At 39.4% G+C, this 13,371-nt stretch overlaps 1 protein-coding gene across 1 annotated transcript; it reads left to right on the forward strand.

The window, feature by feature from the left end:
* The first annotated feature begins 1,281 nt into the window (after positions 1-1,281).
* On the forward strand, positions 1,282-10,693 carry cth (cystathionase (cystathionine gamma-lyase)). The gene is made up of 12 exons (XM_074669193.1): positions 1,282-1,567; positions 3,339-3,420; positions 3,596-3,691; positions 3,798-3,907; positions 4,191-4,325; positions 4,464-4,521; positions 4,816-4,893; positions 5,340-5,492; positions 6,213-6,334; positions 6,907-6,959; positions 7,270-7,408; positions 9,190-10,693. Exons 1-12 carry the CDS (start codon positions 1,382-1,384, stop codon positions 9,205-9,207), a joined length of 1,230 nt encoding a protein of 409 aa, XP_074525294.1. The 5' UTR covers positions 1,282-1,381; the 3' UTR covers positions 9,208-10,693.
* The last annotated feature ends 2,678 nt before the right edge of the window (positions 10,694-13,371 follow it).

The following is a 13,371-nucleotide window of genomic DNA, read 5'->3' on the forward strand; positions in this document are numbered from 1 at the left end:
TTATGCTCCATTATTAATAACATTTATTTGGAAAAATCATTTATATTGCTCTGCTGCAAACGGCAAATCACTTTGGTGGCCGTAAATTTATACATTTTGCTAGTTTCTAAACTAAGATGCAACAAATATTTTTCTAATTGCATTAAAAAAAGGATACAATTGGGTTTGATTCAAATACAAAACTATTTGTTCACTTTTTTGGATGACAATACATGTTAAAACAGACAAATGTACGAATAGCAGTATTTCCTTAATTACCTTTTTTATATACAAGGACAACAGTCGCATATATATATATATATATATATATATATATATATATATATATATATATATATATATATATATATATATATATATATATATATATATATATATATATATAGAGAGAGAGAGAGAGAGAGAGAGAGAGAGAGAGAGAGAGAGAGAGAGAGAGAGAGAGAGAGAGAGAGAGAGATTATTTTACCTCCAAGATCCAAGCGGAAAGCTGTTTTTTCATGAGTCTATCTGATAACATTGATAAAGTTATTTTTGTTCGTGTTCTCCTTATTATTTTTACAGTTTAATAAAAGCATCCACACATTTATGTTAAACACAACTCCATTATTTCGATAAACTGTCAGTCAATTTTGCAGTTGTATTTGTTTTCTTTAGCACTTGTCTGATTGGGATGACTTGATGGCAGCTGACTGGATCAAACCAGGATTTGTGTTTCACAGAAGATTCAGTCCTTCCAGGTTTGAAAGGCATCACACACGTGTTGTGGGATCACAGAGCACTTGCTCCCCCTATGGCACAATAGTGGAAATACAACTCAAACACATATATTATGAATACCACGAGGACCAAAAATGTTTAACTCAGTGTAAAATTTCACAGTGCACCAATTTCAAAGTAAAAAATATACTTTAAGAGAAATATATCAGTGTGATAGTGCGGTGAGGGCAACACATACGTTTCTGTTCCCTGTCTTTTAGATTAAACTTATGAGAATTACAGATTAGATTCATAGAGCATTTTCCCACATAAACGGAGTACAATGTTACTGACAATTTTTTTGAGAAAATATTCAATGAGAAACAGAAATAAAGATTGTATAACATGAAATACTAGTCTGACCTCCCTGATTCAAACTACAGGAAACGTTACATCAGTACACACACAAAGAACGCAAACAACGTGCTCGGTCACATGGTTTGGACGCCCCTGCCTAACCACCAACCAGCGTCTTCCCATGCTTGTTGATGAGCGCTGATTGGCTGACGCCGGCGAGCCAGCGCAGGGCTACGTTAAATGGGTTTCCTCTTTACCATATAGCGGTAATGCATTCGCTGACACCCGGAGCTCACGCAGGTCCACGACGTTAAGGGAATACATTGCCATGGATCAAAATCACAAACAAGAGGAACAGAGCGAATTGTACGCCGGCTTCAGCACGGCTTTCAAATCGTTCGCCACAGAGGCTATTCACGTCGGCCAAGAGCCGGAGCAATGGAAGTCAATGGCTGTGGTACCACCGATATCTCTGTCTACCACGTTCAAGCAGAACGGACCAGGAAACCATGCTGTGAGTAGGAGCCTAGTATGACTTGGTTACTTAAGGAGAGGGGGCCAAGGGGGTGATGAGAACAATCTGGTGGCATGCACGTGTGTATAGCTCATATGCTGGGTCATGCAGGAGTACTTAGGTTGACTTACTGTAATGTTCTGTTCTTTGAAGATTATTAAGACGTAAAACGTGTCATTTGAAGGACTTTGATCACTGTAGATTATCTTATTATTTTAACAGAGCGTAATTATTTGGGAGGCAGTATTGCCCTGGACTAATGTCCAAATATCTTATCAATTCTTTTGGGGATCGAGTATTGTACAGCCTCGACAAAACAAATCACAGACCAAGCGTATATAAAGTGAAGTTACAGCCTTTTAAATTTGTTCACATATTTCAGGTCCTTTCAAATAATTTATTAAATAAAGCACCAAATCCATAGTCAACAAAATGGTACTATTCAATGCAATGCTCTTGTGTGTGTTGTATAAAAGCAACTGGATGAATCTGAAGTGTAGGGACTGGAGCGACAATACAGTGTCTTTTGATGTAGGCTGTCTGGAAGAGTTACGATGTACACGTGTCATACTCCTGCTAGACATCACACATGTCAACCGAGGTGGTTTTCCTCTGTAATCAAGTCTGCCCTGCAACTTCAACCAAGCTATGCTGGATTAATGTGCATCTTCCCCTTCCCTATCCTCTTGACACTGGGCAAAAGTTGACTTGTGCAACTGCCTTTTGTCTCTGTCAATTATTATACTTCAGGTTAGTCATGAATTGTCTTAGGCTACGGATCAAAAGTTTGGATGGTTGTAAGCACAATCTTACATGGACTAACATGCTATAAAAGATTGAGAGCAGAGTTCACTTTGGGCAGGTAGGTTTTTATCTTGGGATATAAAATCAAGTTTTAATCATCCAGCTGACCAATACCCAAACCAACCTCTCATAGTGATCCCCTGACCTCTTGACCTTATTGTGTTTGTTCTCTGCCCTGATGACACCTCTCACCTTGTTCTGACCAAGCAAACAATGCCCTCGTTTCACATGCAATAGAATTTCAAAAACCTCTATGACCTCTTCAAAGAAGGAGCTTATGCTTGTCCCACGAGTTACCCGAGTAAACCTGTCAAACCAGAACAGATTATTTGGTGTTGTTTGCCAAAGAGAATGTATCACGAAGCTTCTATTAAATGCAGTGAAGGCTTTACTGAGAAATCCAACAGTCTCCAAAGCAAACACCCTGTTCACAGTTATCGTTAACAGAGGATTAAAACTGTATTATTGTGTAATCTCGATGCTTTTGTCTGTTTTTCTCATTTCAGCTTTAAAAATGTGTGCAATATCACCAAGGAAAAAGATAAATTTTCTGTATTCTTCTAAACCAGAACAACATTGCAATTTCTTCCAGGCCAGAGCCTGACCACCTGTTGCCTTTTTAAGCAGAAAGCAACCCTAAATTACTGGTTAAGACTGTTAATTAAACGGACACTGATGACATGTCATAACACTTTGTAATCATTTGTTCTCACAGCTGTCAATTTTGTGCCAAACCAGCATTATTCAAGACTAATTAAGCTGAAGAATAGCGGGTGGTTGCGTGCTTCTGATGGCAGTTAGCCAGATCATGTGTGAAAGTGTTACGAAACTGTTTGGAGAGAAAGATGTTGACACTTGTGTTAGGCAACTCATCTGGCAAAAAGAAAACACTTCTTTTTGTTCATTGAAATGCTATGATATGATGAAGGTTTTTGGTAAATGAGATGTCTTTTGATGTTTATTAAAGGGGTTTGAATACAGTCGGAGTGGAAACCCTACAAGAAACTGCCTGGAGAAGGCTGTGGCTGCCTTGGATGGAGCAAAGTATTGTAAGTAAGACTGATTAACAAAAACATGGCAAACATTCTCAACAAAGTATTCAATCACATTGTTTTTTACAAAATAGCTTAATTAAAGAGATTAAAATGTGCAAACTGCAGCTTCATTTCACTCCAATATTAAAAGGATTTGCGATGTCACAGGCTACTGTGCTTTCTCCTGCAGGTCTTGCTGTTGCCTCAGGGCTGGCAGCCACAGTGACCATCACGCACATGCTGAAAGCTGGTGATAGCATTGTTTGCATGGATGATGTGTATGGAGGTGAGGAAACACATAATTATGTGATTCAGAATGCTCTCAGAAACCAATATTCACTTCTTTGTGTGGAGAAGCGTAATGCGAGTGCTGTCATTTTTTTAAACTGCAGGCACAAACCGCTACTTCCAAAGAGTTGCCAGGGAATTTGGTCTGGAGGTGTCTTTTGCTGACTGCACAAAGCCAGAGAAGCTGAAAGCTGCTCTGAAAAACAACACTAAAGTAAGACAAATGATAATGATAAGTGTTCCTTTTTCTGTTGATAGCTGATTCAGTTTAGGCTCCTTAAACATGTTTTACTAGTCAAGGTTCTTAAAAAAAACTAAACAGTTAAGCTGTGTAATATTACATAATAAGTTTATGTTTGTATTTATGTAAGGCTTTTCTTTTGGCTTACCAAGAACAGTCATCATGAATCAGCCTTTTTTGTAAAATTACACCCACTTTTCACATCCACACGAACATGCTGCTACAATTAAGTGATGTCATCTCTTCCCTGGTGCAGATGGTGTGGATTGAGACACCCACCAACCCCACCATGAAGGTTGTTGACATCAGAGCTTGTTCTGATCTGGTCCATGAACACAGCAAAGACATAGTGGTGGTCGTGGACAACACCTTCATGTCTGCCTATTTTCAGGTAAGCTTACCAGATGTGCTCTTCACGCTTGTTTGAAGTTGAAGCAGCAGCAGCTTTATCATTTCCTGCTTGTTGAATTCCAGCCCATGTGGAAACGAGTCACTGATTAACGTGTGTGTTTGTCTTGTGTACTTGTAGCGCCCCTTGGCTTTGGGAGCTGATATCTGCATGTATTCAGCCACCAAATATATGAATGGTAGGTTACATACTTTTCACCATTTTTTATGACAAATAAATAAAAGCAGTTGATATAATAAGTTAAATTATATGCACATCAGGAGGTCAAAATTTGCACAAAGCTGAAACCCCATGTGATTACAGCTGTGTGTCAGCTTATTGGACAACATGTAAAAAGAAATTCTAAAATGAGACATTTTTCCTTGATATTTAAAAATGTCTTGTATGGGATTCCTAATTTTTTTTTACTGAGTGACCCACATTCTCTTCTGTTTGCTTTATAATTCTAAAATCCTGTCTTTTATTTTGATAGGACACAGTGATGTGGTAATGGGTCTGATCTCTGTGAGTCGGGAGGATCTATATGACAGACTAAAGTTCCTGCAAAACGGTGAGTGGAAAAACACAACATTTGACTTGTCAACTCAACATCATTTGACAAATGCTAGACTTTATCACATACATCAGATCAGACATAAGACAAGCCTTAAACCAGCACATTCTTTGTTTTGAACGGGCATCAACTTGTGGTTTATTTATCCAGCAAGCCGGCAAACATTTGTCTTATCCAGCTTTGCCAGATCTAGATATGTATTTAGTGTTAGTTTAGACTGCAGATGTATTTGAGTTCACCTCCAGCTCTGCCACTCTCTGTATTTGGTGGCCCAGTTATCTTAGCCTGACCTAGATTTGCTCAATAAGCAACTGCAAGGTGCTCCTAAGGCTGAGGCCAAGCACCAACCAACGTATTTGTATACATCTTCTGTTTTCCTCATCTGGGTTTTTCAAGGTTTGGTGATCCCTTAAATCTCCCTGTGTGTTCTTGTCTTGGTTAAGCACTTGGAGGTGTTCCCTCTCCCTTCGACTGCTACCTGTGCAACCGTGGCCTGAAGACACTACACCTGCGGATGGAGCGACACTTCAAGAATGCCATGGCTGTGGCTAAGTTCCTAGAGGCTGATCCCCGAGTGGAGCGTGTTATCTTCCCAGGTGAGAATTCTGTTGTTGGGTGTAGCAATTGCGACACAACATCAACCCCTGCATGGAACCCAACCCCACATTCAACCACATGCATGCCAAAGTACTGTTTCGACATGCCCACTACCACTCCACTGACAAAGTGCAAAACACCAAGCACCTAAGGTAGTCTTTTGCTCTGTTCAGGAACAAGGGCTTGTCTTACAGCAGAGATGTTGACTTAAGGATCATTTTAGTTTGCATTGCCAAGAGAGGCTTTCTTAAAAAAGTTTACTGCTATCTTGCCATGAAAAATAAAAGTTAAAGTCCAGACAAACTTAAGTGCATAAGTTTAATCCTGTCACTATTGGCTGCGGCAAGAACACAGGCGGTGACTGGACTGACCTTCACTTTGTTTTTATCTTAAAAAGGTTGTCAACCATTTACATCTGCATGATCTAAGATGTTACATAACTGATCCTTACTCATTAACACTTTAGTAACATTTGGGATCAGATTTTACACATGTCCATGTACTACATTTTCACTTGCAGATGTTTGATTGTAGTTAACAGGGTAAACTAAAGGTTTCTTTAGATTAAACATGCACATTTGAAATTAACTCTGTATTACAGTGTCAGATTCAAACCCCCACCCATGATAGAGCACGCCTCTACTTGTCCACACTTTATCAAAGCACAAACATCCTGGTATCCCTACTTGACTAGGTTGGTCCTGTTCTTCCTCTTTTAGGCCTGCCATCTCACCCTCAGCATGAAGTGATGAAGAGACAGTGCACTGGATGCCCAGGAATGATCACCTTTTATATTAAGGGGAAACTGGAGCATGCGACTGCCTTCCTCAGTAATCTCAAAGTAATTGATATTTTAATATGATACAGATGATAGATTCAGTTTTCTGCCTCTGAAGTGTGTTTGTTTTTGATAATGTCAGACTGAAGGGAGTCTCTTGCAGAATGACTGGATTAGTTTCCCAGTCTGATAGTACGAACTGGTTATAATGCAGTACAGAATTGCAGGGACAAGGGAACTTATGCAAAAGGAAAAGTACTCCTTATAGACATTTGCATTTACATATTGTGTTGTTTTAAATGTGTCCAGCAGAGGAACTTCTATCCGTAGGTATAAAGATAACAACAATATTTGATAGATTAAAAAATTACTTTTTTAAATTGGGTGTATTGACGATTTCTTTGTTTAATGCTTGATTAAAAACTATCAAATTATGCATTATGCTCTCAATAGAAACCTTTGGTTGAAAGGATTTTTTTGCAGGTTACATATTTTCATAGGTACTAAAGAACTGATAAAAAAGTCCCCTAAATTGCTGGTAAAGAGTGAAAAAAATCAGCCACTGGGTTTAGAAAAAATGTACTTATTTAGTTTCTTGCACTAAGGCTTGACTGAATGTTTTTTTTTATTTTCAGATGTTTGCGATAGCTGAGAGTCTTGGGGGTTATGAAAGTTTAGCAGAACATCCGTAAGTATCCGTGCAGTATTTTTTTTTCCAGAAATAAAGTTTCAAATATTGTAAAGATGAGCAATCCAATTATCGTTTTAATATGAATGTCAAACTGCACCACAAAGCACCTTTTTTAAATGTAATGTAAGCAATTTGCCACAAGGGGGCAGCAGAGATAAGGATAAAGGGGATGCCTGTTGACTTAATTGGAAAGACTTTCTTTTTGCTTCAAGTCATTGTTTCTGCTCAGATCTGTAGTATGGTTTAGGTATGCTTCTCTGTTTATGTCTCAAGTTTCTAAGAAGATTTGTCTCTATCATGATTTCAGGGCGATTATGACTCATGCATCTGTCCCAGAGAAAGAGAGGAGCATCCTGGGAATCAGTGACACATTGATCCGACTCTCTGTGGGACTTGAAGATGAGGCTGACATCATTGAAGACATAGAGCAAGCACTAGATGCCGCTGTGAGTAATACCTTATACTGGAATGTCAAATAAAAAAAAAAAAAATACTTCGTCAATTTTTTAATATCAATATCTAGCCATCTGTGCTTGTGGTTATTTGTGCTTAGTTATATGGTAAAAGGAAAGTAGCTGAAGTTTGTTAGTGTTTTACTGGACCAGTTATTCTTCTCTCTGAGATTTAATTTCTTAGTACCATGAATGAGAACCAGATACCACAGAAGCAGTTTGCTAGTAAAAACGGATGGGTACATGCATACATGTCCGTATGCAATGACGTATCTTAGAGCTGTGTATGATTTCATGTGGTGAGGAACTCATACTTTTGTGTAAAATTGAAAAAAAAAAATCAGTTTGATCAAAATTTCCATTTTGAGAAATCTTCATAAAACAAGCCGCTCCTTGTTTACATTATGGAATCATCTTGTTCCAACATTTTCAAGCATAGAAAACAAAACGGCATACAATCCAGCACATCTGTCACCATAAGACAGGTCCTCCCTGGGAAACAAGTGGGAATTGTCTTGGGAACATTTATGGAGAGCCAGACCAGGAAGAGTTGCTGACCAAGATTGGGTTAGGTTTACAACAGTTGCATGCAGTGCACTTTGAAGAGGACGGTGGTTCATACCCTCATCCCATAACACCCCCCCCCTTCCCCTGGTGCATGAACAGATCCATCATGTACTGTGATGTTTGCATCTGTGCTGCAGTCTGGAGTAAGCCTCCCTCAGGGTCATTCACTTGGGATGTTCCTCCATTTTGCTTATGCTCTGCATATTTCTCAGATTGTATATTGGTTCCCAAAAACCACTTTCCAGTGGTTCAACATTTTTAATAAAAAGACTTTTATAGCCTCTAACACACTCATCTTAAAAATACCTGAGGAAGAATTATTTGCCTCATGCAGAATTATTACTCTGGAAAACATTCAAAGTATTTTTTCTCAGAAGACCAGCCACTTTATTCCAAGAATCCATATTCGAGTTCATTCTTGGGTTCAGCTTCTCTCACCTCTGTGCAGTGCGTTCTCTTAGATCTGGCGGTTCTTACCCAGACATCTGTGCTTTTTATCACATCTCTCAGCTGGAGCGGCTGGTTGTTGGCATCTGAGGTTTTATTACACCTCCATCGCTCTCTCTGTCCTGGCATGGCAACCAAGGTTTTTACCAAATGCAAATGATCTGAATAGAGTTATTGATTTTTCTTGTCAGGGTGGGAGGTTTATGGATAGGTATTTTATATTCTTCTGGATCATTACAGAGGGAAAATGAAAATAATGAAACAGCAAAAGTGCTTCAGCTCATTTAGAATCAATTTGGTCAAAGTAGGAACCAAAGTTGGCAGAGTTTTTTAATGACGAACTCTAATTTGCTGGCTGCGGAACAATCACCACCATTCCTTTCTGTTACCCCATTACACCATCAGTTTCAGTTTCCTAAATCTCTTTTTTTTTGCTACCTCGTGCTGCTTTATCCTGCACATCAGGTTGCACTTCCTCCTCTCAGGACTCAGATAATGTCTCTGAATCCTTCAGCTGCCTGGCTGCAGCAAATTGAAATTAAATGGAGACAGCTATCTCGAAGGACGGTCTGTGGGCTTGGGAAGGAGCACCTCTGATGGGTGAAGCATTTAATTGGAGGGGATGGAAGGTCAGGCAGGGGCAGGCAGTTATTCTTACAGTTAAGAGACTCATCTCTGGGCTTGCTTGGTGGTGTGTCTGCTTTTCACCTGTTATTGACTTGCTACTGACTAATTTTTTTCCCTCTGCGACTTTCCATTAGCATCCAAAGAAGAAGTAAGCTGGGTGATGTTGATACAGGTGGAGTCAGGATGCTCAGAGGTACCTGAAGTCTTAAATCACTGCAGATCAACATGTGGTACCTCAGTTAAGCGCACAAACAGCAGAGATTCACCTATCAGGGAACAGCTCGTAAGCAAACAAAAACAAATTCTACTTCCTGTGAATAATTAACATGATCATTACATGAGAACCTGATGCCAATTTTACTAGAATTTCTCTTTTAATTTTATTTATCTGATGCTGGTTTTGCTTTGTTTTTATGTTTGTAAGTTTTGTGTTTTAATTTACTTTTATTTGGAAGGCTTTAATATGAACAGTACAAGATTCTGCAGGAAAAACACCAAACACTGTATTTACTGTATCTTATTACTGTATAAATCTGTGCACTTCAGGCTGCCTCCTTGTTTGAATTCACATTATGGTCTGCAAATGAAATATCTTCATCACTGCCAATTAATGAATCTGTAGCTGTAATCTGTTTGAATTACCCTTTTTATGATCAGTGCCGTAGTGTGCCATTCAAAAGACAGATGTGCTTTAATTAATCTGACAAACCAGACTTATGCTGGCAAAGCTAATGCTCCTTCTACTCCTCACACATGTTCTTCAGCTAAAATACATGAAATGGCTCACATATTTCTATCAGAATAAAAAGTATGTTGAAGTATTAGATTATACTTCATTAGGCATTGTGGAGAGGATTTTGATATAGAATCATAGACTGTATAAGCAATGGATGTAGTCTCCCTGGCGTCATCCATCCGTTTCTGAAAACAAATTTTTGAAGCAGATCCGCTATCGCAGCCATATTGGAAGTGACAGGGCTTTGAGTATAGCTGTAGGGCACCTGTCAGTCACATGTGCTGAGCTGTGCCTCTGATTGAGCTCACGATCCTAATATCCTCTTGGACCCCTGTACAGTGTGTGCCGATAGTGAAAGTAGCATTTCAGACAGGAGACCTTTTTTAACCAGGCTCTAAATAGGTTAATTTCAGCTTTTTTTGGCTTGGTTTGTAAGTGAAATCTGGTACTTCTGGAGCCAGCCTCAAGTGGACACTTGAGAAACAGCAGATTTTAGAACTTCAGCATTGTCTCATGCTTTTAGCCTGGAGGTTGCCGCTTCTTCAGAATAAATACAAATTCTGATACATTACCAATGGATGAGTGACACAGTTGTTATAAGGAGCTACCTTATATTGATGATGTAATGTTCAGATTTCCTTTGACTGTAACAAACCAAGATGGCTAGATTGATGTTTATCAGGGATCTCTGGAATGGAAAAATTTCATTTCTTTTCTGAAAATTTAATCAAGTCATATATTCTGTTGACAATACTAAAATGATTTCCATCTCTGGACTCAAATGTGTTACTGCTCCACCCAGGCACTCCCTCTCTCAACTTCCCCCATCCTCTCCCTATCACACCAATATTCAATGCTTGCTTCATTTAGGACAGACCACTCAAGATCAATGGCATTATGTAACCAACAAATCCATTAAAATCTGTTTGCTGTATACATCTCCAAGTCTCTCCTTTCCTCTGAACCATCGCACAAACACAAACAGTGTAATTGTGAGCTCAGACTCAGTCACTGTAGCGAGTCAATATGCCACATTCAATTTGGGTAATGTTCGTCTGCACACTGAGGTTTAGGCTCATGAGCCACATGAGTTAGTCACCTTCCTGATGATCAAACCATCATAACATTATCATGTGGTGACTATTTTTCCATCATTAAGTTTCTGCTGTGCCGGAACTTTAATTTCTAGCAAGCTAGAATCATGTAATGAGTTTTTCATCTCTTGAGGAGCTTTTTCATCAGCCTTTAAGATTTTATACAAACCTGAGCTACCCTAAAGTTTCTTCCAAAGCCTATGTATTAATTTGACACCCTTAAACATTGCCTCTGAGAATTTATGAAGTCTGGCAGGTTCAGTCAGACTACAGCCATTTGAGCCTGATGGATCCAGGGTTGTGAGGCAGGCTCTGTATCCCAAGTTGAGGTGATGCTGAGGTGTTTGAAATTCAGCTCCAAACACTCCCAGCTTTGATCCCCCACAGTGTGGTTAGATTTTTAGTGCATCATCTTTTCTTGAAGGTTTTTAGTTTCTGGGAACTTGCTTTCGCCAGTTTCTGGAGAACATGACTTTATTTGAAGAGTCTCAGGTTTGGATGCAAGTCTGTCTACAAAGTAATCAGAAATATCTGAGGTTATAATGTGGCAATCTGGTTTTACAAACATAAGGAATGAATTAAATTTAATGCTAAATAACATGATATAAACAGTATAAACTAGTCTTTAATATAAACATACAGTGGCTTTTGAGACTCTTCACGTGTGAGCTGGAGCTATTGCAAAACAAAAAGAAACAAAGCCACCCACTGAAATCCGCTGTAGGTCATCTGCACTCCCTTGGAGTCATAATTCACATTCATGTTTACAAATCTGTTGATAAGAAGTTTGACGATCGAATGGAAACTTGCTGTGTCACTGACTGAGACGCCAGGAATGGCAGCCAAGAGCATCTGTGTTTCCCAGAAATCCAGCGAAGTGACATCAACTGCAAACCACACAGTCATGTCCATCAGTCTGGACTGCAATACGCTGTCGTGCATCACCAAAGATAGGAGGGAGGGAAAAAGTGCAAGAGTGGGGGGTCAAGTGTACGATAAGGTGCATGCTTACTCAAAGTAATTTAGGAATCTGTTTTCTTTCTCTGTCAATTTAGTTGTAACAGTCCCACTGATGAGGACAGAACTTATCTTGAATTAAACAAACAACACAGAGGTATCATAGCAGTCACTTCTTGGGAGTCTTCATTTAAAGGTCTGCAGGATTTTCCTAAAAAATACACTGTCAATTTGTACAGGAATAATCCTGCTCAATCGTCACTTCTGGGCCTCTATGCATGTGTGTCACTGTCTGTCTGTGGTGTGTGCCTGGAAATCTCTCCTCACTCGTATCTTGAAGTTCTTAGTTGTGTCAAGACGTTTCTGGGCGGAGAGTAAGCGTGACTATATCAGCCAATCACAAAGCGCCCAGTGCGCACGTGACTTTGCGTGTTAATTCGCGAGTGGCAGAAGCTATCCCGAGCGGCTAGTAGCACGGAGCAAGAAAAAAAAAAGAAAGTGAAGGGAAACGAAACAGATAAAGCTTTTTGCTAAACGAGGGTGAAGAAGCTTAAGTCATTTGCGGGCACCAGGAGAGGAGGTTGGGACAAAGAAGAGCGACGCGAGCTGGCTTTCTGCTGAGCAGGTATGTGTCAGAAAACAGCTAAGATAGGGCATGGCTTTCGAGTCTCTCCCAGGATGAAACGCGATGCTACAGGTGGTTGTTGGGCTTGTGACTGCGTTCATGTGATCTTGGTTGGAGGCTGTGGATGTGTGATGCCACTGACACTGTGTCAAAGTGAGGGAGACTAGTTTAAATGTTGTGTTTACTAAAAAGTAACGAAAAGTCCTGCAGACCCTACCTGTAAGGAAGCTGCAGGGTAAGAGAGTCCCAGTGGACAATGTGACACTAACATGTTTGAAATTACACAGACATTTTTTGTGGTTAAGTTTTTGTTACAGTGTCTTGACAGGGCTTTTCCCAACCCTTTACTTTAGCTTTTATGTAATGCAGATCTTGCTGGCTCCTGCTGCCTAATAACCTTTTAGCACTGGCAGTGATGTTGATCTAATGCATCTCTGCCCCCCTTTTGATCTTTCTGCCCAATGCTTCAAGTTATTAACTTTTTTTTAGCATCACTGCGCAATTTTTAAATCGCAAAGACCGCAATTAATAAAAGCTTCATGTACACAGACCTGTAGGGGATATAGTAACTTGTAATCATTCTTCCTTGTAAAACCAGCAAAAGTCAATGTGCTAGTTTTTGTGGCAAAAATAATGTGTGTCTACAAGGCTTGAAGTTAAATCAATAGTTCAATATTCTACTGTGATAATTAATCAAAGATATGTTATTTGTAGCAATTCATGCATCAGTTCATCTCATTTCATTATTACATGTAGGCCAGGCCTGTACAGGAAAGGTTTGTATGTTGACAGTATCCTTTGTCGTGTTGGTCATACTATAGAATGATTTATAGCTTGTGTTAAGTGAATAATCCAGAATCGACCCCCCCGAAAAAATAAAAAATAAAAAAAAGAAAAGAAAAGA

Source organism: Halichoeres trimaculatus, unplaced genomic scaffold (assembly GCF_033239565.1).
Source record: "Halichoeres trimaculatus isolate MK-OKI-2021-1 unplaced genomic scaffold, fHalTri1.1 fHalTri1_scaffold_4, whole genome shotgun sequence".
In the NCBI taxonomy this organism is placed as follows: domain Eukaryota; kingdom Metazoa; phylum Chordata; class Actinopteri; order Labriformes; family Labridae; genus Halichoeres; species Halichoeres trimaculatus.

Excerpts from the sequence above, each read along its gene's own strand:
- cth (XM_074669193.1), top strand. The coding sequence starts at position 1,382 with ATGGATCAAAATCACAAACAAGAGGAACAGAGCGAATTGTACGCCGGC. Across the intron at positions 3,421-3,595 it reads CTTGGATGGAGCAAAGTATT|GTCTTGCTGTTGCCTCAGGG; the intron begins GTAAGTAAGACT and ends TTTCTCCTGCAG. Across the intron at positions 5,493-6,212 it reads GGAGCGTGTTATCTTCCCAG|GCCTGCCATCTCACCCTCAG; the intron begins GTGAGAATTCTG and ends TTCCTCTTTTAG.